General features: G+C 33.1%; 1 protein-coding gene and 1 non-coding gene across 2 annotated transcripts; one reads left to right on the forward strand and one right to left on the reverse strand.

Moving 5' to 3' along the window:
- The first annotated feature begins 13,203 nt into the window (after window positions 1-13,203).
- On the forward strand, window positions 13,204-24,260 carry LOC140883937 (GDSL esterase/lipase 5). The gene is made up of 5 exons (XM_073290559.1): window positions 13,204-13,522; window positions 13,787-13,920; window positions 17,528-17,758; window positions 23,537-23,792; window positions 23,883-24,260. The coding sequence occupies exons 1-5, from the start codon at window positions 13,237-13,239 to the stop codon at window positions 24,113-24,115; spliced, it is 1,140 nt and encodes a 379-aa protein (XP_073146660.1). The 5' UTR covers window positions 13,204-13,236; the 3' UTR covers window positions 24,116-24,260.
- LOC140885993 (small nucleolar RNA Z247) lies at window positions 21,982-22,108 on the reverse strand. The gene has a single exon (XR_012151403.1). It is a non-coding gene; the product is annotated as a small nucleolar RNA Z247 (small nucleolar RNA).
- Window positions 24,261-24,754: the final 494 nt, after the last annotated feature.

The raw sequence follows: 24,754 nt of genomic DNA on the forward strand, positions 1-24,754 counted from the left end.
TCAAACTTCTGCACGATTTGTTATAGATCGAATACGGTAAGAGGGCTTATACCTATATATGTTTTAAAAACGTTCATGATCTTGTTTGTGAAAGTTCAATCGTACATCTCTTGTTTCATATGTCTTTGAATTATGTACAAGTTATTCCATGAAACTCCTTGTTATGCACTGTTAGAAATCGACTTAAGAAGTGGTAAAGAATTCTGAAAACATGATAAGATATTATATGGCCCTGACGCGGTGGGTTATAATAACCGTTTATGGCCTCGCCCCCTTAGAGGAGTAAAAATTAGGGACTGATCAGTAGCCATGATTAACGAGATGAATAACAGTGCTATGTCTAAGTTTATGTTCCATTCATGATATGTATTGATGCTCAGTTTCAAGTTTTGCCTTGTCTTGATTTATGTTGCGACATGTGTTGGAACATGCTCCCTTTGAACTCCTATATATATGTATATTCAACTTTTGCATGTACGATTGGCCCCCTTACTTCCCTTCCCAGATACCGAAGAGCAATTGGATGATGATGAGCAACACACTTTCTGGGGTTGGTGATCAAGTCTAGAATGATGAAAATGCTAGCAGTCTTACTAGTTTTATTATCTTTTATATTTCGTTTCCGCTACTGTTATGTTTTGATATTGTAAAGACGTTTATGGATTTGTAAAAGACTGGTTGAAGGCTATTTTTACACTACAAGGCTTGTTGTTTTACGATTTAAAATTGTTAACAACGCCGATGCTACGTTCCGATCTCGGGGCGTGACAGTAAATCTTGTCAGTCAGCACCTACAAAGTCCGACTATTGAGCATTTTCAGGCTGTAAAGCGCATCCTTCGCTATGTGAAACACACTCCATCTTTTGGTTTTTCTTTCTCTCATAGTTCGCTTCCTACGCTCGTTGCCTATTCCGATGCTGATTGGGCTCGCTGTGTGGAAACTCGTCGTTCTACTTATGGGTACTCCATTTATCTTGGTGGAAATCTCGTCTCTTGGATTGCCAAGAAACAACCTACAGTTTCACGCTCTAGTTGCGAGTTTGAATATCGTGCCCTCGCCAATGCAGCTTCTGAAGTGGTTTGGGTCCTTCAACTTCTTCGAAAACTTCAAGTCAATATTCCCTCATGTCCCACTCTTTTCTCGGACAACAACAGTGCTATTTTTCTTAGCCAAAATCCAAGTGCACATAAACGAGCAAAACACATTGATATTGATTATCACTTCGTTCGGGAGCTCGTTTCGTCGGGTCGTTTAGACACGCAATTCATCTCATCCAACTTACAAATTGCGGACATCTTCACAAAGGCTCTTCATCGCCCACTCTTTGAATTCTTTCGGAACAAGCTCTGCGTTGGCCCACATCCCACGTCTCGCTTGAGGGGGATGATAGCATAAAATAATTCACTCATTTAAGTTTTGATTTCCCTTCAATTAAGGGATTCTCCGTATATTCTTTAATTGATTTCTTCCTTATCTAGAACTGGCAAGATTGTATAAATGACTCTATGTATCGTGTAAATATTCTAAATATTCAATGCAAATACAATATTTACATTCACAATTAGGTTAATTCGGAGATCGAAATTTTATTTTTACAGTTTAATTGAATCAATTTCCGAAATAGATGTAAAAAAAATCAGTTAAGAAAAATTTACCGAGTTATTTTTCAAAACAACTTTAAACTTCTCTGTATGGTTTTAATTGTGTTGCAAAGTTGGGAAGAAAGCAATGCATCGATCTCTTCTCATTCTCTTTACCCAGTAAAGTGTGTAGATTGTGTTTATCTCCGTGGGTTTTCTATTTTTTTAAAAAAAAATCTGAAAATTCAGTTACCGTACCTAATTAAATAACTGATTTTAGATTCCTTCAGTTATTTCAGTTTTTTTTTTTAAATATAAAATTAAAAATTAAAAATTAAAAATAGGCTGATTCGGTTGATTAAAAATATCGGTTAATCTAGTTATGAAGAATTCGGTTCATTAAGTTCAATTTCAGCCGAATGATCATCGTGATCGTTAAAAATAGGCTCTATTTTGATTTGCTTATATTATTCTTTACATCGCAATGGCAGTTGATTTGAAAAGATTTGATGGTAATGTAAATAAATGAATTGATATCTTTGATGATTTGGTTGAAACGTTTATCATGCATCTTTAGATCATACAAAAACCGCATTTAATTATATTGTTGTGAAAGGGGCTGGGTTTGTTCCCACGTCTATTCCAATTGTAGTCCACATTTATATATAAATATATATAATTTATTGTCCAATAATAATTAATATTCATCGATAACCAGCTTGCATTCACTCGGTCTGCAAACAGATTTTTTTTTTTTTTTTTTTTTTTTTTGACGGTGGTCTGAAAACAGAATTAATCTAAAGTAATTAAGGCACTCTTTTTTGTTCCCATTTAGAGGAAACAAAACTCATCGTCATCGTCATTTCCACAGTTCAAAAGGAAAATATTTTATGTTTTTATATATTTTATTTTTTTGCGGGCACAAGATTTTAGTTATTTGTATTTTTCCTTGAACAGATATATTATCGCTTTATAAATTACTACATATGTGTATACATAGATATATATTATTTATTTGTTTATTACAAATTCAGTTTAGGTCGGTGAGGCTTCTTAACTATTCAAGCATTTTCTAAAAAAAATTAAAAATATATAAAATAAAATTTATTCTGAATAATATATGAATAAATGTCATTTTTATTTTTAAAATTTTTAAATAGTTATATATCTACCTTGTTGACAATGCAACCTTGTACTGATTAAACGTCGGCACATGGAATTTTAATAATTTAAAAAAATAAATAAAAAATTTAACATATGGTTCTTAATTTTGAAATTAAAAAGGTAGGAAGAAAATTATATATTTGTAACGCCTAAAATCTAATCTACTAAATCACATGTATAAAATTAAATAAATATTATGATTATTATTTTTAAGTTTAATTGATTTAAATTCTTTATTAGATTCATGCGTTAATAAAATGTTAATTATTTATCTAAATGATTTTATTGTATAACTTATTTGTTTCAATGATTTTAAAGGTTTAAGCTTGCTTATTTAAATGATTTTAATTGTCCAACTTATTTATTTAAAATTACTTAAGTTTATCGGTTATTTATTTAAATAATTTTTGAATGTCTAGCTTATTTATTTAAATGATTTTAATTGTTCAACTGGTTTTAAAAGTTTTTAATCTGCTTGTGTATTTATTTAAATGACTTTTATATGTTCATCTAGTTTATTTAAATTATTTTAATCGCTCCGTTTAATATTTAAATGTTTTAATTATCTATGTGGCATCAAAATGTTTAAGTAATAATTTAAAAAGAATTCTTGAGTTTCTGTGGTTTCAGGGCTGACGAGGGGAGCCGAGGATGTTGCGTTATATTTTATTTAGAGATTTTTAAATCCTTAAAAGTTGATTAAAGTAGATAAAGCTTCATTTTAAGGATTTTCGAGTAATCATAATTATTTTAAAAAGAATTGTATTATTTAGTCACCTTCAAAATTAGTATTTTTAAACCTGGATAGATGTTATTTAATTCCTTTCAACTTGAAATCTACAAAGATAAGTATTTTAATTAAGTGTAATGGGTGTGGTATAGTAGTTGTTATTTTAAATAGTAACACTTCTATTAGTTTATAGTAGCAACTACTATACACACACATGTACATACACATACACACATTTTTCACTCACAATTTAACACTAGGATTTAATTTACATTTTTCCCTTCTCTCCCCAAGACCCCATGCCCCCCCCCCCCCCCCCCCCCTCTCTCTCTCTCTCTTTCCCCAACACACATGGGTTTGACTCGAGCAATGTGGGTTGTGGTCGGACCTAGGCTGGTTAGGGGTCTGGAAATGGTTCAAGTGATGTCCCATGGTGGTTGTGTAGAGTGGTCATAGGCTGCTGGTTGTGAGGGATAGGATCGAAAGGGGGCTTGTTGTTGCATGTTGGAGTTGTGCAGATTTTTCCTAGCCATGTGTAGGGCTGTTGGCATTAGGTTCATGAAACGACCCAAAAACTACTACTAATTTTTTTAAAAAAATATACTTTATACTTTAATTTATTTTTTTACTATAAAATAGTATTAATATATATATACATACCCATACATATATATCATACTTAAAATACTTTTACACAACTTAATATACACTATATATATATATATATATATATATATATATAAGTATATTACATGCAAATAAATACATTAAATTAATTACTAAATCATGATAAGAATCTCATGCATTAAAAATCTCATTACTAAATACTTAAATAAATTTCTTCAACAAATAAATGCAACTTGAACATAAATAGGCAAATATAAAAATCCATGCATACTCTCAACCACAAAATAATAAAACATGTGCGGAATATTTGTTTTACTCTCAAAACATCAATATCATGAATTGAGCTATGGTCACGAGTGCTAGCTGCCTGGATGCTCATACGCCCTCGCCGCTAGTCCGGACCACATTCTCTTCATTATTCTCATGCCCATCTGCACCATTTAAATCTAGTGTGCCTAGAGGCTCAGCACGTTTTATCCTTATGTAACAACATGAAACCACACACAACCACGCATCATATAAAATACGTGAATATACTTATACGTGCATGATCTTAAAAATATATGCATATAAACATGTATAAATTAATCATAAACATCATCATCATACTGTATCATAAACATTATACGTAATATGTTTCATAAAATGACATGTCTTAATTTCTTAGTTCTCAACAGGTCGTATCCATGTCGGTGGCCTCATACTTAACGATTGATCAATCATAAAAACCAACGTACGTGGAGGTGGGGTTTCCACCTCTGTGCTGCCACTTTACCAACACTCGATGTTGGATCCATAAGCTCATTATAACATATACATTATCAGGAAGGTCACCAGCCCAGGTATCTCGGCCTCCAACCACATCACTTTCCACCGTCACTTCAACTTCCATAAAAATTTATGTTTCTTAACATGCCCTTAAACTTCACATAAAAATCTTACATGATGCATGAACTTAAAAAATTCTCATTATTTCTTTATTTCATGAAAATTTATCCGTAAATATATATTTAATTTATTTTCTTAAAAATCATACTTATATATGTATTAAAAATGCATGCATGAATTAAATATATATTTACGGACATTTTATTTTTTTCCAAGGAATTGTTCAAGCTGCTGACCACTTAACTTAAACCCAAAAATTTCTAGACTGGCCCAATAAGCATTTAGCCCAACATGACTTGACTCATTACTCTCCTAGACCTCAGGCCCATGGAAAACTAATGAGTTCACTAAAAACATTATTTAAGTCCATTTAAATTACTAAACCCGGCACAACTTGACCCAATAATTCTCATGGATCACACGGCCCATGAAAAATTAGTAGGCTCACTTCATTAATTATTTAAGCTCATACTTGATATTAAATTAGTCTAATTAATTAATTAAGTCAAGCCCAAATCCATTAATTATTAACTTAATCTCGTATTTAATTTAAAATAAAAATACCCGAGCCTAACTAATATAACCCGAACCTGGACCAAACTAACTCGACCCATTATATTTTAGACCCTACCCGGAACCGAAAATCCGAGCCCGGCATGCCAAAACACAAGACAGAACCCTAGCTTACCTCTCCCTAAGCCCAACTCGAGGCAGCCCTGAGCGGCTTCAAAAAATCTGATTGTGCCGCGTTCTCAAACCACCTTAGGCCGTTAAACCACCTCCCATACTTACCCAACACCCAGACGGTTCTAACCCAACAAATTTTACCTTAAACCAAGCCTTGTAGAAGGAGAACGAACCAAAACAACATAGCCCCTCTGCTGTTGTACGTGCAGAACGCGACCGCTGACTTCCGGCCATTCGGCAGCCCAAATCCGGCCATAAACAGCCGGATAAACACCTGGAAAACCTTCCCAAAGGTCTTGTGGTTCTAACCCAACTAGCACCAGGCCTAAACTCGCCCTATGGATCGAGAACGAGCCGTTTTATGCAGACCGCTCAAACTGCGACCTGTTGTGCAACCAGAAGAGATTGCTTCGGTTCCAGCCCATTCCATCCCCAAACCCTGACCTTGCTCGACCCTAGGTACCCTAAGTCAGACCTTGAACTGATGGTTAGCCCCTCGAACAGCCCATGGATCAGAAACATGCATAAACAAGTCAACATGTCATAAAAACGTGAATGCTTGGTATGAACATGAAGATCTTTATTCTAAAACCACATACACATGCAACATCCAATTTTTTATGCATAAATCAGTGTATTATGATTTAAACGGTGAGCAAGGAAGGGATTCAAACGTGCCTCGATGAGTTGCAAGAAATAATGTTTATGTCGCACGTACGGCTCTCCGGGACGAACGGATCTCCAAACCAATATAAAACCTTAAAAGCTCGGCTATGGGGATGTGAAAACTCTTGTTGGAACGATGAAGATGATGGAGAAAGGATGAGGGAGGCGGCTAGGGAGTTTACGTGAGGTTAGGGAGGAATTAGGGTAGAATATTTTTGGATAAATACATTAATTATTTAAAAAGATAATATACCATAATAAAATAGAATTTAACACTCATGAAAACATATTAATCTGATAATAGCATGAAAATCCCGAAATATATAATTAAGGGATTTTTAAAGGTTAATAAAAGTCATAAAAATAACTTATTTTGGGTAAAAACGGGCACATAAAAATATATATATAAATACTATAATTTTCTTGAAATAATACCTTAAAATAATATTTAAGGCTCCTAAAAATCTCATAAAATATTTTGGGTGAAAAACTAATATCTCGTCCGTCCACGGTCCCGCCTACGCGATCATAAAATAACCTTTCTCAAATAAATTCATAAATTACCACCTAGCGGTTTAAATTCCGCAATAATATTTAAAACATGCAACTAAATCACATAATTCACATAATAACACATAAAATAAATTTAACACATTTTTACTTTATTTTAAAATCATTAAATCTCCTAGTTATGCATGCGAATTTACGCGACGAATTTCTGGGCGTTACAGTTCAGGTGGGTGGTTCGGGCTGCAAGGGCTGGGTGTGGGTTGTTCCTAAGTCAAGTCCCGGATGTTGGGAGTGTGTCGGTTCAAATTGGGAGCAATTCGATTAAGTTTTGGATAGGTTAAGAGTGGTTTAAGGTGAGGTGGTTATGTGCAGATTTTCTAAGCCATGTTTGTTGATGTTGGTGATTCGTTTCAGGTATATAGGTCGGGGGAAGGTCGATCCTACAGAGGGGGTATTACCCCCTCTGTGTTTCCTTGGCCATGATTGGCTAATTTTTATGTGGACCCCACAATTTTCATATGGGGCCCACATGAAAATTGGAAATTAGCCAATCATGGCCAAGGAAAATGCAGCAGGGTCGACAAATCCATAGGTCGGATGGCGGCGCATGGGGTCTTGGGGAGAGAAGGAAAAAAATGTAAATTAAATTTTAGGGTTAAGTTTTGAGTGATAAATGTGTGTATGTACATGTGTGTGTTTAGTAGTTGCTACTACAAACTAATAGAAGTGCTACTATTTAAAATAACGACTACTACATTACACTCACTATACTTAATTAAAATACTTATCTTTGAAGATTGCAACTTGAAAGAAATTAAATAATATCTATCCGGATTTAAAAATACTAATTTTGAAGGTGAATAAATAAATCCTACAATTCTTTTTAAAATAACTATGATTACTCGAAAATCCTTAAAATGAAGCTTTATCTACTTTTTTCAAATTTTAAAGATTTAAAAATCTCTAAATAAAAGATACCTCAACTTCCTCGGCTTCCCTCGTCGGCCCTGAAACCACATGAACTCGAGAATTCTTTTTAAATCATTACTTAAATATTTTGATGTCACATAAATAATTAAAACATTTAAATACTAAACGGAACGATTAAATTAATTTAAATAAACTATATGAACATATAAAAGTCATTTAAATAAATACACAAGCAGATTAAAAATCTTTAAATCAGTTGGACAATTAAAAGCATTTAAATAAATAAGCTAGACATTTAAAAATTATTTAAATAACTAACCGATTAACTTAAGTCATTTTAAATAAATAAGCTGAACAATTAAAACCATTTAAATAAGCAAACTTAAACCTTTAAAATCATTAAACAAATAAGTTGTACAATAAAATTATTTAGATAAATAATTAACATTTATTAACACATTAATCAAATAAAGAACTTAAATTAATTAAATTTAAAAATAATAATCATAATATATATATATATATGTTTTTAAAAAAAGTTATATATATATATATATATATAGAAATTTTCAGCTGCCCAACCAATTATGTCCAACTCATCCCTGACAACTAAAACCCGATAGTGGGTTCAATTGATACGAATTTTTTTTAAAAAAAACAACTAAAACCTCGGTAGCGGATTTTAGTGGTCGGGAACGAGTTGGGCAGAAATGGTTGGGCAGCTGAAAAAAAAATTGGACACTCCTGAATCAGCCTTAGGAATCGATTCACTTACTGAATTTTTATAAGGCAAGGGAGGCCACTGCCTCAGCCTTAGGACTCGATTCAGGAGTGTCCAATTTTTTTTTAATTATATATATATATGTATGTTGAATTGGTGACTTACTGATTTTTTTTAAGTCTAGCTTAATATTAAATTAAAAAAAAATCACATCTGAATATTTTTTGCAATTTTTTCATAATCGGACCGATGATCGAATCGATCGACCTTAAAAAAAAGTCCAACCGGTCAGAACGTTTTAACCGGACGATCAAACCAGAAAGACATCTATATAATATAATATAACTGTACATGTATAGATATAATAAAATATTAAGTTTAAGGTTTAAAAATAAAATAAAAAACTAATTTTTCAAAAAAAATTAAAAAAAAAAACAAAAGAAAAGGTCAACCTCCGATCCGACTGGTTCTGGCCGGTTTGACTGCTAAAATGGTTTTTGAAAGTGTTCCAGACCGAACCGAACCTGTGACCGGTTCCCGGTTAGAAATGCCGATTTTGGAAACATTGTTTTAATTTTATGTTCATAACTGATAAAACTTGATTTTTTTTTTCTTTTGAGTACGGTTTGAACAATTTAAACAATTCAACAGACTTTGAGATTTTTTTTTAATTTGGAAAAGTTGAAGAATGACATTTAAACTAGTTAATTTGATGAAGTCTTGTATGAAGTTTTAACTATTTTTTTTATTACGACAGACGTTCAGACGTTAATGATGATGAGTCGTATTCGGAGTTGCTTGTTGTAATATAATTTTTAATAAATAACAAAAAATGTAATTAATATGTTACAATATGTTTGACAAAAATTAATGGTTTATTATCAAATAGTTATATTGTCAACAAGATTTCACTTACACGAGTAACAGTTTCATCAGCAGAAAGAAGTTTCTCAAAATTGAAGTTAATCAAGAATTATTTTCGATCAATGATGTCACACGATAGACTAAATGGGCTAGTTTTTTGTCGACTGATAAAAAAAATTATCTGACAACTAGATATACTGATGATTTGACAAATATTTTCACCTCTAAAACAACTATATATTTATACTATTATATAAAAGTTGAATCTATTATAGTAACTAACTTTGAGGACACCAAAATTATTTATTCCATACTTACCCTTTCTTATCCACTATCTCAATAAACCTGTCTCTCAATCTATTTCTTGGTTTAAAAAAAATTACATAAAATTAATCATTTATTTTACACATGCAAAAGCATGTGCATTTTGCTATAGTAAGACTATTATTTATGCAATTATATTATTATTTTTTTTACTTGTTACTAATGTAATATATTTTTTTCTATTGTGTGTGCATGCGAATGCATATATATATATATATATGTGTGTGTGTGTGTGTCTATCGTATTTGTTATAGCAAACTGAAATTTACAGTTATTTACCATATAAGAATACTTATTTTTTTTATTTTTCGCATCAATCCTTATCAACATAGATATATACGGCTTTGTATTGATCATTCATTAATACATTGTTTTTTAAACGATTAATTGCATCCATTTGCAATTACTTAAAGGGTTAGTTGAATACACCACTCTTGTGAAATTTCAAAATTGCTATAAACCCCTATGAAAAAAATATGATATATTAACTCTTTGTGTTTACAAATCTTGAGCCCATACATTCCTATATTTTCAAATTTTGAGTATTCACCCTCTTGTCTATATGTGTTTTCAGGGGTGTTTGTACTCAAAATTTGAAAATACGAACAGTTACAAGGCGTTTTGAGTAACTTCATGATTTTACACGGTAATGTACGTATGAAATTAACCTTTACTTGAATCTTATAATCGATCATGACTTCAATAGCAATTTTAGAATCGAATTAAATGGATTTAATGAAATTTTAACTTGAGCTATATTTAATTAATGTTTCAATCAATTAAATTAATTAAACAATAAATTTTTTTCAATAAATTATAGATTTACATATATATTTTAAAGAAAACACGATAGGTGTATATTTTTCATGTCTGCTAGATATTTATTTCCTTATTACTCACCTACATTACGCATGTGGAGTTAAGGTACAAAATAATGATAAAATAGACTGATCCTGCGGTACTCACATGCAATAACCAACTTGTCCGAGTACTGATCTTTAAATTCAAATTTAATATCATTTTGTTACATGTATTTTTTTTATAAATAAATAATCTTTTTTTAGAGTATGATCATTTTATATATAAAATATTGTAAACGACCCATATCTGAGCTAGCTAGATATCTACACACGGTTGGTGTGCAATAAAATAATTGTTCCTACTTAATAGATCCGATTCATGAACCATGTCAATTGGGTTGATGTGCGAATTAAAAGATTTGAGTTGCACACAATTACCACTGGTTTTAACTTTTGCTAAAGCGACAAACGTTCGGTCCTATAATAGGTATCAGAGTCAAAGTCATAGATTCGATTCTCATTTATTGCAAGGAGTGCAATTATTGAGTGAGATATTGTTGAGGTGCAATAATTGTCTCTGTTTAGTAGAGCGATCGAACCATGACGTTTGAGCTGTTGTGCGATTTAAAATTTTGAGTTGCGCTTTTACCACCGGCTATAACTTTTGTTATATCGACGAGCACTTGATCCTACACACATAGATATTTTTAATTTATTAAGAATCTAGTTTTTTATTTTACATATAAAAAATGTATATATATATATATATATTTTTTAAAAAAAAATTAAAGTTTGAGTTAAAATAATTATTATTTTATATCAGAAATTTTTTATATGGAAATCATGAAACAAAATTTATTTTCAAATAATTTTTAGAGCTAATTTTCCTAACTTTGGATGGATTTGTCTTTAAAATTAATCGCTTAAGAGTGGGGCTATATTCGAAGACATAAACAACAAACTACATCCATTAGAATAAAATTCATATAAGGAAGACGATTAGGCCAAGGCATCCTATTTTTTAATGGAATTATACAAATTAAAGTCAAACAACAAACTACATCCATTTGAATAAAATTTTTAAATCGAGTATTTGGTTCTTTATTATAGCACGAACAACCCTATGATGATCACTTGCACGACCCTTCTTTCTTCTAACATAGTTCGAGTGACTATACGTTCTTGCTTCTAGCATTTTCATCGGGATAATATGAAAATATTTTTTAGTAAATAATATGAAAACTTCTAGTGATACATCAACTTAATTAAAATATATTAGTTATGTCGAAAATTCACTTTTTGTTAAAATAATAAATTATTAATTTATTCATTAATTAATACCTCTATCAATTAATAAAATTTCATGATCCTGAAACAATTAATTTGTAGAGGTTTTACTGTATAAATATAATATCCTAAAAAAATATTTTTTTTTCTTTGTCTATTTTTTGAATTTTTACATATCAGCTATAACATTTTAAAAAAATTATTTAAACTTTAATTTTAAATAATTTTTAAATTTTTCATGAAAAAACTTATCTAACACCAAAATTTTTTAATATTAATTCTAACGTGACAAATATAAATTAAACTGAAGGATATTTGGTTAGGGAAGGGGAACGTGAGCATCACGGGTTCAATATCTGGGCTTCGTGAAACTACAAAGGGCCGGCCGGCTACTAAAATAAGCACTCATTTGGGCTTCGAATATTAACCTAGCAGCCTAGCATAAAGGAATCAGCGAAATCGAAATTGTTCTGTCTCACCTTCTCAAAAAAAAAAATTAATAATAATTGTTCTCTCTCACACACACATATAATATATGTATACATAAACTTTAATTTGAAAAGGTGTAATCGAATTCAATTGAAGGATGGATGAATTTGAAATTAAACGAAAAATAACCATTATTATTTTTTATTTAGTTTGTACTCTGACTCATTCCCACTAGAAAAACTCTTTAATGATGTTTTCGAGAATTAAAAGGAATTATTTTAGTTTTCATGTAAAGAATAATTGGAAGTAGAATTAATTCATTGACGCGACTCAAGATAAATATGACTACCTCATGATATGATAAGATACCTAGGTAGTGTTTGAAAGAGCTTTTAGGAAGCATTTCTCAACTTTTTATTCACAAAATTTTGTGAATAAAAAGTTGAGAAGTGCTTCTTAGAGGCTTCATACGGAATAACCTTGGGGTTTATAGGCTTTCCCAAACACTACCCTAGTAATATTTGGTTGCCAATTAACTTTGTAAATTAATTTGGATGGTAAATAGTTTGGATGGTAAATAGTAACCTAATTATCATAGTCCAATAATTAACCATACACAAAAACTCTTACGAGACTTTCTCATGAGTTAATTTTATGAGAAAAATTTCTATTCTGATTTGAATCATGAAAAATATTAATTTTATATCAAAATATTACATCTCAATACATATATAGATCGAATCGTCTTTAAAAAGAAAATAGGTAAACAACCATTTCCGCATAAATTCGACTTAGAAAACAATATCATGTAATGCTCTAAATTTATAAAGCTACTTTTGCATGACTTGAATTTTAGTAACCTTAAGTTCCGCCATGACCATAAAAACGGGAGCTAACCTACTTTAAATATTTAAACCAAATGCACGTGAAAAATAATCAAAATATTGATTCATATATATAAAGTAAGGTAAGAGAAGAGAAGAGAAGAGAAGAGAGTACCTATCCACATATATATACATCAAAATCAATGTACCAACACCAAGTCAACTCTATGCCGATTTCACCATTAATCTTCATCTTCATTTGTGCCCGCCTAGATTCCTTCCCACCATCAGCAGCTAGCTTGAAACACATCTCGGGCCCGAAACCGACCGCTCTCTTTGTATTCGGGGACTCATATTTCGACCCCGGAAACAACAATTATATCAACACGACCACTCTTGATCAAGCCAATTTCTGGCCATATGGTGAAACATACTTCAACTACCCCACCGGAAGATTTTCCAATGGCCGTCTCATAATAGATTTCATCGGTTAGTACTACTTAATTACTACCCACCATGCATATAAATCATGTATTTTTTCACTACTAGATATCGAACGATGTCACAGATTAATTAATGTCTCCTCTGTGCTCATATATGTATATGCACAATTACATTTATTTGTGTGAATAAATTATTATATTATTCTTTATTTTAATTTGTGCATTGGTATATGAGTGAATTATTATTGTTATTGAGGAGAAATGTTGGCCATGTAATTTTTATCTTATAATACATATTTGGCATGTGTAGCTGAACATGCAAAGTTGCCTATGATTGGTCCCTATCTACAGCCAAGAAATGAAGATTCCAATAATAATTACTACCATGGGGTGAATTTTGCTTCAGCCGGAGCTGGAGCATTAAAAGAAACTTTCCAAGGATCGGTACGTACCTTTTCTTTTTTCTCTTGCCAAATACCCAATTGTTTAAAAAAAATTTATTTTCTATGTACACGTTACACCAATAATATAATATATATATTTGCAAAAATATATAAACCTAAAATACATAATGATAGTTTTATATTTGAAATAGTAAATAAAACTATCATCAAAATTATATAAATATAAAATAGAAAATAACACACAAATTTGTTTCTGAAAGTTCGATGATCAAATCACTCTACGTCTTTCTCTTCCTCAGTTTCTGAAAAGTTTCATTAGAAGATTTGATTCACATTCTCAGTTAGAACTCCTAACATATATACTTAGTGAGTCGGGATTATAACTTCTAACCGACCTCTACCGATCGACCAGACGACAAGCCTAGCGATCAACTATAACTTGTACAATAATTTCTTCATCTTCTTAATCGAACAGGTCTTGATGGTTGAGTCTGGCCGGGTGCAGCAACAAGTTTAAATTATATATGTTTAAAAAATTCAGTTCACCAGCTATTGTTTTAATTAGTTTGGTTGACCACGCCAACAATAATTTTACTATGTTTAATCATTTATATAATTATGTTGATTACTTTTTAAAAAAAAAAAAAAGATTGTGTATCAGGGGTACAATGTAATTTTCCTAAATAAACATGAATGAATAATCATGATAGATATTGAAATGAGTGAGTATATTGCTTATTTCAGATGTCATTTCACTTTTTTACATCAGCATAGACGGAACACCAAACAAGATATTATCTTGAAATCAAAATATTATGAATCATGAGAAGTATTTTTGTGCTTTAAATTAAGTTATAATCGCTTTTTTTTAAAAAAAAAATAAAAAATAAAACATATATATAGATCAATTTTCAGTAATTTTATTGTAGGAAATAGTATATTTGATAACAAAAAAAATAATCCGTATGTGGTATATAGCATAATATGTATGAATATTGTAGGACCAAAAGTCTCGTGTTTTATTAAAAATTATAGACGGTGATTATAATGATGTCTTCCTAATCTTTTTAAATGATACATCGGTCCAAGATCACTTGGATTGCTATCTTAGCAAAGAAAATTTTTGCACCATAACTATATTTTCTTCCTAATAATTATATTCCGTGCATTAATCCATGTGAATCGACCACATGACATGACGGATCTTATATCAATCGTGGGATGGGGTACTGTTTTACCGTTTTATTAAAAACTATGGTTAATGGTACTAGTGGAACTCTAATCTTTTTAAACCGTACAATTGTTTAAACATCACGTTTCGATTGCTCTCTGACATAGATAAATGTTACATCCCAATCTGTTAATTCACATGTCACGTGTGTTAGAATCATAAAAAATTTGTTCTATCTAAACTATGAATACCGTATATAAAATGCTTCTCGGACCAAAATAATTGATAGTAAATAGATTGCCTTAACTACAAGATTGATTTATTTCATTCAACGTTATTTAGCATATTAAATTACATTACATTCAATAGTTGTCAATTATGTAATTTTAACTAAATCTGTGCGAGCATAATGATTGCTTGGAAGCCATCAAGATTCAAGAGTTAATTAAGGTCAATGAAGGAGACAATTTATTAGGCATATCTCTTAATTTTTATGTATTTTATATATATTATATTATATATATTATAGTAGGTTAGGTTTATTTCCACCCTCGATGTTTTTTTATTACTTTCATGTGTTTTACTCTGTCGGTGTCAACTTTTTGTTTTGGGGTCAAATCTTGATGCACCCAAGATTTAATATAATATGTTTAATATTCTTCGAGGATAAAATTTGTTTTTTGGCCACAAAAATACGAACAAAAAATTATATAAAATATGTTAGTTTTATTATTCAGTTAACTTCAATTGTATTTTTTTCCAAAAATAAAATAAAAAGGCAATAATCAACATTTAAAACTAATTAATATGTTACCTTTAAAAAACTAATTAATATGTTACCTTAAAAAAAACTAATTAATATGTTGTACTTAAACTCGCTGGCCCTTCAATCACAAACGTTTTAACAAGTGTCCATATCGAGTTTGTAAGAAAGAGCGACAACATACTTTGAAAGGTGGTCCCATTTGAAAAGGCCCTCTTTGGCTGTCAGCTTCTAAGGCGAGGCCCAACATATCAAGGCCCACCATTTGCGGCCCACACATTAATTGATGACGATTTCTAAAATTATTAGTGTTACACTCGAGACTTGTAAAACCTTGACTGAAATTTCTTTTGGTAATTGCAAGAAGGATAAGATGTGTCCCGCGTAGGGTTTTGTTCATGCCACCCCTGCGGGTGGCGTGTAACTCTATGATTGATCAAAATTAGTGGGTTCCATGTGGGGCCCATTAATTTTGATCAATCATGATCCGTCACGCTACCCCCAGGACACTATCCTGGGGGTAGCATCGAACTAACCCCGCGTAGATGATAAGTACGTCTTTTGTTAAGGGTCGCATAGATCTTTATCTATGAGACGATTCCATCATATCATATTTATAATAAAAAGTAATATTTTTTATATGAAAAGTAATAATTTTTCATGGGTAAACCAAATAAGATGACCGATGAGACCGTCTCACATAAATTTAGTGGTGGATGAGACGCGATGTTCATAATCATATCTATTACAAATTAGATGTTTTGTACATTTATCCTTTTCAGGGTCGGCCCTAAGTTAGGGCGGGGTGGGCGACCGTCTAGGACCCCACCTTGAGACCGGGGCCCAATTATTTTTATAAAATTAGTACTTATATAAAATCTATTTAAATTTAGTTAATAAAAATGATATAACAAAATAAAGAATTTGATAAAAGGTTTTTATGGCAAAACATTTGCTCCAATTGATTTAGATTATCACGACCTTTCGTAGCCCACTAAATTTTTTTGTAACTTCCATTTTTTTTCCTCATACGTTTGACAATTTAACCTAAGCATTTAAATTTCTTACAAACCTCCATTACTTTCTAGGTAGACATATCCTCAAGTTTTTTTTACTTGTTATATAATTAAACCATGTTCATCATTCTGATTTCAAGTTGTGAAATTGAGTAATTTAACAAAAAGTTATTTTCTCCTGATTCTTCATTTGATAATTCCTAATGTAATAGTTGCATTATTATTTTATTAATTCATATTATGCTAATTTATTATCTCCCATGTATACATATTTATTTTTGTTTGTTTTTGAGTTCATTATTCAGTACTATTTTACGTTGCTCTGGATTTAGTTATTCTTGCACAATTATTCATTATAAAATATCAAAAAGTGATGACTTTGCTTAAAAAAAAAAAAAAAAAAAAACGAGAAGAGTGTTCAAGTTAATGAAAATGCATATATTTTTATTCCTCCTGAGCCTAATTTATCTCAGGCGTGATCCTTTCATTCACATAACTCAACAGGAAAGACTGAAACTTTGTTTAAAGGGAATCGAGCTTCTTTTCACTGGAATGAATATATATACACAGAGTGGCAAGAAAGATTGTGTATCCAAAAGATGATTATTATACTCACCTAAAACGTAGTTATTTCATGCTACTTTGCTTCCCCGTGTTCAATTCCTATGTTGTTTAGTTCATCAAGGCAAATTTTCAGGTGATTGATCTTATGTCACAACTGGAATACTACAACACAGAAGTGAAACGATTAGAACACAAATTAAACCTCGTTGGTGCCAAGGATATATTATCAAATGCAGTTTATTTTTTCAGCATCGGAACCAACGATTACACAAGCCGCTTCCTCTTGAATTCGACGGCAATGCTCAGCTTCACACCATCACAATATGTTAGGATGGTTGTTGGGAACTTGACAATTGCTGTCCATGTAAGTGAACTTACACCTCACTTTTTTTTTCTTTCATTCAATTTTGGATATGGACCATTGATTCTTGAGCCAGACTGGGGATACACAAACTAGTATAGAATCAACGGAAAACTCTCATTTGTATTCACCCAGAAGCTACTAAAACAACCATCCGTATCAAATATATATCACGTTTTCGGTGTATAATTAAAAATAACCAAATCAAAGTACGTTGCTTGTTTTTGCCTCATTACTACCAAAAAATTGAATAGGCTATCTGAAATCTCTATCTTTTTAACCGTCCAAAATAGCTTCAAAATTCTAACCTCCATGCTCTGAAAAATGGAGTCCAAACAATGAATGAAGCTTTTACCATTTATAATAGGGACGAAATCACAGATGCATAGTTAAGATAAAGGTGAGAAGAAAATATTATATTATTGAATGAATTTACATCATTGTTTACTGTACAATATATAGACCCAAAGAATCCAATCGAGAACCATCTAATGACATCAGCTACTAACAAACTAGTAACCATAATTTCTACAGTAAGCTATTTACAAAACAATACAATTAGTATTAATATTCTAATACTTTAACATTCCCCCGCAAGCTAAGCTTGGTGGACGACATCACACTTAGCTTGGAACGCAATCTGTCAAAGGAGGCAAATGAGAGTGGTTTGGTAAGTATATCCGCAATTTGATCAAGAGCTGGAACATGTTGAACGAGTAAGGTTCCAGCAAGTACTTTCTCCCGAACAAAGTATAAGTCGAGCTCGATGTGTTTGGTACGAGAGTGTAGAACTGGATTTGCACTCATAGAGACCGTACTTAGGTTATCACACCAAATAACAGGAGCTTTTGGCAAAATAATTTGAAGCTCATGTAAAAGTGATTGGATCCACGTTATTTCTGCAGCAGCACTTGCTAAGCTGCGGTATTCTGCTTCAGTACTGGATCGTGAGATGGTATGTTGCCTTTTTGAGCTCCAAGCAATCAAACATTTGCCTAAATAAATGCAAAAACCTGAAACTGATTTTCTGTCATCAGGGTCAGTGGCCCAATCCGCATCAGAGAACCCAACAAGATCAAGAGAAGTAGACTTGGGAAAAAATAACCCATGATCTGAAGTTCCTTGCAAATATCGTAAAATTCTTTTTACGGCTTTCCAGTGAATATCTTTAGGGGCATGCATGAACTGGCAGACTTTGTTTACCGAGAAAGAAATCTCTGGCCTTGTGATAGTAAGGTACTGTAACGCTCCAACAATACTCCGATACAGAGAAGGATCTGAGAAAGCTTCTCCCTTATGTGCAGATAAATAATCATTTGTGATCATTGGTGTAGGCAAAGGTCTAGCATTATCCATACTAGCACGAGCAAGAAGCTCTCTCACATATTTCTGTTGGGTAAGAAGTAAGCCACCATCAGAAGTATATTTCACTTCAACACCAAGAAAATAATGAAGTTCTCCAAGATCTTTTAAAGCGAAAACAAGACCGAGTCTGGTAATGAGTTGTTTGATCTTGGCTGGGTCACTTCCGGTAATTAATATATCATCAACATACACTAGAATATATATACAAGAACAGCCAGCACTTCTGATAAATAACGAATGATCAGCTCGAGAGCTTGTGAAGCCTTCTGAGATAAGAAATCCTTTTAACTTTTCGAACCATGCCCTAGGTGCCTGCTTAAGGCCATACAAAGCTTTATGAAGTTTGCATACAAGAGGTTGACCAGTAGAGGAAGATACCTCAAAACCAGGTGGTTGATCCATATATACTGTTTCATTCAAAACACCATGTAAAAAGGCATTGCTTACATCAAGCTGTTGAATCTTCCATCCACGAAAAATGGCCAAAGAGAGAATAATTCGAACAGTGATAGGTTTCACTACGGGGCTGAAAGTTTCTTTGAAATCCAAACCTGCAGTTTGAAGGTAGCCTTTGGCCACTAGACGTGCCTTGTAACGAGCAACAGAACCATCAGAATTTCTTTTGATTTTATACACCCATCGGCAACCAACAATGGCACTGTTTGAAGGTGGAGTTACCAATGTCCAGGTTTGATTGTGAATAAGAGCATCAAACTCTTGTTGCATGGCTTGTTTCCAAAGAGTATGACCTAGGGCTTGCGTGCAAGTTTGAGGTTCAACCTCAGAAAGATTAGCAAGCCACGCCTTAGGCTTGTAAATTCCATGTTTAGATCTGGTAATCATTGGATGAGTATTTTGTTGTACAACTGGTAATTCAGACATGGGTAAGGTAGGAGAAGGTGATGGTGGACCATTTGACTTAGAGATGAGCTGTGGAGATAATGGAATACTGTCACTAGACTGTAAGGAAGAGTGAGGAGAGGATGTCGTGGGATGAGCATCCTTGGATAACAGAGATTGTGAATAAGTATTAGTTTGGGAAGAATGTTGTTGTGTTTCTGGTGATATATAATCTGGAACAGCTCTAGGAAAACAACTAGGAAACTGCTTTGGAGATGATGAAGTATCATTAGAGGTTGCAAAAGGGAAACAAGACTCATTAAAAACAACATGTCTAGAGATATAAAATTTTCCACATTTTGATAAACATTTATACCCTTTATGTTGACCACTATATCCTAAGAAAACACATGGGGATGAGCGAAATTCAAGTTTATGAGAATTAAAAGGTCTAATATAAGGAAAGCATTGGCAGCCAAATACCTTAAGAAAATCATAGTTGGGTGAAGTATGGAACAGCTTTTCCAAAGGTGTCTGTCCATCTAGCACAGGTGTAGGAAGCCGGTTGATCAAATACACCGCAGTTTCACATGCTTCATCCCAGAATTTGTAAGGTAAGGATGCTTGAGCTAAAAGAGTAAGGGTTGTTTCAATGATATGGCGATGTTTTCGCTCAGCAACACCATTTTGGGATGAGGTATGAGGACAAGAGACTCGATGAGACACACCATGATCAAGGAAGAATGTTGTGAGTGCTCGATACTCTCCACCCCAATCAGATTGAACAATTTTAATTTTGCGATTGAGTAGGAGTTCAACTTTATTTTTGAAATGGAGAAATGCTTTATAGACATCTGCTTTTGTTTTGAGAAAGTATGTCCAACTATAACGAGTAGCAGCATCTATAAAGCTAACATAATACCGATTTCCATTGTGGGATAACACATGAGCACCACACCATAAGTCAGAGTGAATTAGATGCAAAGGTTCTGTGTATTCTGTTTCAGAATGAGAGAAAGGTAATCTATGACTTTTTCCAAGTTGACACGCAGAACAGAAATGAAAATTCTCATTGATATCAACTAATTCTTTTTTTGCTGACAAAATTTTCTTAAGTACAGATATAGATGGATGTCCTAACTTTCTATGCCAGAGATCAAAAACAGAATCCAACTTTTGAAGACTGTGACAAACACTTTGGTCTTGGGATTCAGCTGCAAAAACAAGAGGAGACGAAGGCTGTTGAGTAGGATGGGAGGAAGCACAGAGATATCTCGAACCGGTATAACCCATTATGTAGACTCCCTTGGAGAAGCTTGGTTCCCGTTGTGAGATCCTTCACAAAACAAGAAGATGGGTTAAACTCAATGGAAACTCCATTATCTTTAGTAAATTGGCTGACACTGATCAGATTTTTAGTAATATGGGGAACATGAAGCATATTCCGAAGGGTAAAAACTTTACTGGTAATTGGAGAGCAAAAATTAAAAGACCCTGTATGAGATATAGGAAGACCCATACCATTACCCATGAAGAGTTGGTGATTACCAGTATACTCGGATCCAACGCTGAGATTACTTAGCTCATTTGTGACATGATTCGTGGCTCCAGAATCGGGGTACCAGTTTGGGTCTGGAAAGTTCTCTGAAGCAGAGGCAATAGCAGCCATCGGAGAATTTCTCTGTTGGGAAGAATTGGTAGAGAGTTGGCTTCCAGAACTTGTATTTGAATTAAACCCTGTGAAATTTGAATCAAAGCGATAATAGCACTTTTGAACGGTATGCCCAAATTTGCCACAAAGCTGGCATTGAGGACGATTTCCATTGTTCCAAAAGCGACCTCCTCTATTTCCTCGACCTCGACCACGAGTACCTTGATTCTGTGAACCATTGTGAAAAGTGGAGTTAGAGGGTGAAGACCCAGATCCACGGCCTCCAAATTTTTTGTGATGAAAGGCAAGATTTGCCATGGGAGCAGAAACATCTGATGTAATATGAAATTGGTCGAGACGAGCTTCTTGTGCTTGAAGAACAGCACGAACTTCATCCAAAGAGAGAGGTTCAGTGCGATTAGTGATATTAACCACAACAGAATCATACTCTAGTCCTAAACCAGCAAGAATATGGAGAATTTGGTCTTCATTAGGGATACGATGACCAGCCAAAGCAAGAGTATCCGTTGTTGTCTTCATTTTTGCGAGATAATCGATCATCGTAAGACCACCCTTTTTAAGAGTTTGAAGCTGAAGCTTAAATTGCATGATTTTGGCTTGTGATCTCGAACCGAATAAAACAGAGGCTGCCTTCCAAACATCATAGGCTGTATTGCAGCCGACCATTTGAGCTTGAATATTTTCAGCCATGGTGGCCAGGAGATAAGAGAAAATCAACGAGTCCTGTCGCTGAAAGAGGACATATGCAGGGTTGAGAGACCCTGGGCGGCCATTTTCTGATGGCAAGAGCTCAGATGGGCAGATCGCTTTGCCGTAGATGAAATCTTCAAGCCCGAGTCCACGAATTCCAGCTTCAAGTTGTTGCTTCCACATAAGATAATTTCCATCGTCCAAGCGTACAGTAGCTAGCTGGTTTGCCGGATTGATGAGATTTGAAAGAGAAGTAGGGATCGGCGGTGGTGGGTTAGGCGAAGTGAAAGAAATAGAGGAATCCATAGAAGCTGTAAGCTAATGGCTTCTGATACCAAGTTAAGATAAAGGTGAGAAAAAAATATTATATTATTGAATGAATTTACATCATTGTTTACTGTACAATATATAGACCCAAAGAATCCAATCGAGAACCATCTAATGACATCAGCTACTAACAAACTAGTAACCATAATTTCTACAGTAAGCTATTTACAAAACAATACAATTAGTATTAATATTCTAATACTTTAACATGCATAAGCATGGTCATTACCATGGATGTTAGCACGAGTCAGAGGCTTTGTTCCCGTACTTGATCTCCATGAATCGTAGCTGACCTCATACTCACTTTGTGGGTCAAACAGACAGTTGACATTTTATGAAACTAGGGATGGACTCGACCAGGGGATGTTGCAAGGTTCTGTGGTCGCTCTTCCCATGCATTAAACTGTTTTAAGTTAAACAGCATCGAATTGGATAACTTTCATAGGATGAACCTGGTTTTCGGATAGCTGCATAAATAGGAAATGGAACGTAAGCATAGTCACCTTCACAGACTCATCGTCGTGGATCTATACTCGAAATATGGACGAGCAAAGAGTCAACTTTCATCTTCACTCAATATTTCAACCACTCTTTTCCCTAGCTCTTTGAAACGTGGCCAAACATTATGTGCAATCTTCTTTATGTTAATAAAATATTTACGTTCTCATTCAGCCTACACATAAGAAAAAAAAAATCATTGATGCGCATAAATAGGAATAAGAAATTCCAAATAAACACTTACATGGCAGTTTATTCTGCAAAAGGCCATGATATAAATCGTACTTATCAACAACCTTGATTGGTTGGTTTGTTACTTTGTTATTGTTATATGCGTCTGTTTATATCACAACATATTTGACAAGTATTCATGAATTTTTTTTTCCAAGGAAATATACAGAAACGGTGGAAGAAAATTTGGTTTTCTGAATTTAGGAGACTTGGGGTGTTTTCCTGGCCTAAGAATTCTTGATACCAAAAGTGAAGGTGGATGCTTGGAAGATGCTTCAAGTTTAGCAACACTACACAACAGTGAACTTGCCAAGGCTTTATCAGAAATAGAGATGAAGTTACATGGCTTCAAGCATTTTCTCTACGATTTCAACCAGGATTTAGCCCGAAAAGTTGATCAACCTTCAAAATATGGTATTCATTTCTTAAAACAATGTCACTTGTGTCTAAGACAGACAAATTAAGCTCATATGTAACTCAACAAAAGTAACCCTGTATTTCCAGGTCTCAAAGAAAGTAAAAAGGCATGCTGTGGAACGGGAAGTCTTAATGGAATATTCAGCTGTGGGGGGAAAAGACTGGTAAAGGAATTTGAGCTGTGCAAAAATCCAGATGAGTTCATCTTTTGGGATTCTTATCATCTCACAGAGAACGTGTACAAACAAATGGCAGATCGCATGTGGGGAGAAGACCAAACAGGAACAAATACCCTAAAAAGTTTTTTTCAATCATTCTAAAATCTTTATTCATTTTAATAAATATTCTCGAGCATTGCTATTTAATATGTAATAGTCCTTGAACAACTCATTCGGACAGAAGTTGGTTTCCATCAGGGGAGACCCTGGGGTGGTCAAGGCGGTGTCGCCACACAAGAATCCCCCACCGGAGAAGGCCCCCAATTTTTTTTAAAGTAATTTATTTCTTTTTTTTTTAATTGGGGGAATATTGGTATATTTCTAGTTGGGGGTAAATATAAGTATTCCTAAACTTTAATTCACTGAACTTGAGAAGATTTATATCACAAACTGAAAATCATACAACATATTCTACCAAAAAGATACAAAACAGCAAGTGACATACTAATTTTTTTTTGGCAAAGAAATAATTGTTTCCCGAATTCATTCATTGCACACAGGAAATTATTAACTATTCCGGTGACTGTTGCCTTTGCAGAAGAAAGATCTTCCAAGTTGAAGTTGAAATCTTGTTTGAGATCAACCATGACACAAACAAGATTAAATGCATTGGCTATGATTTTGAATGAGTGAGTTTCTAGAAAAATATTAATTATGAAAGATTGATTGATGACTTCACAGATTAAAAAAAATGCAAGATTGGTTTTTCAGAGTTCATACTTAATTCTAATAGGTCTTTTC

The sequence above is a fragment of the Henckelia pumila genome, chromosome 2, assembly GCF_033568475.1.
Source record: "Henckelia pumila isolate YLH828 chromosome 2, ASM3356847v2, whole genome shotgun sequence".
Lineage (NCBI taxonomy): Eukaryota > Viridiplantae > Streptophyta > Magnoliopsida > Lamiales > Gesneriaceae > Henckelia > Henckelia pumila.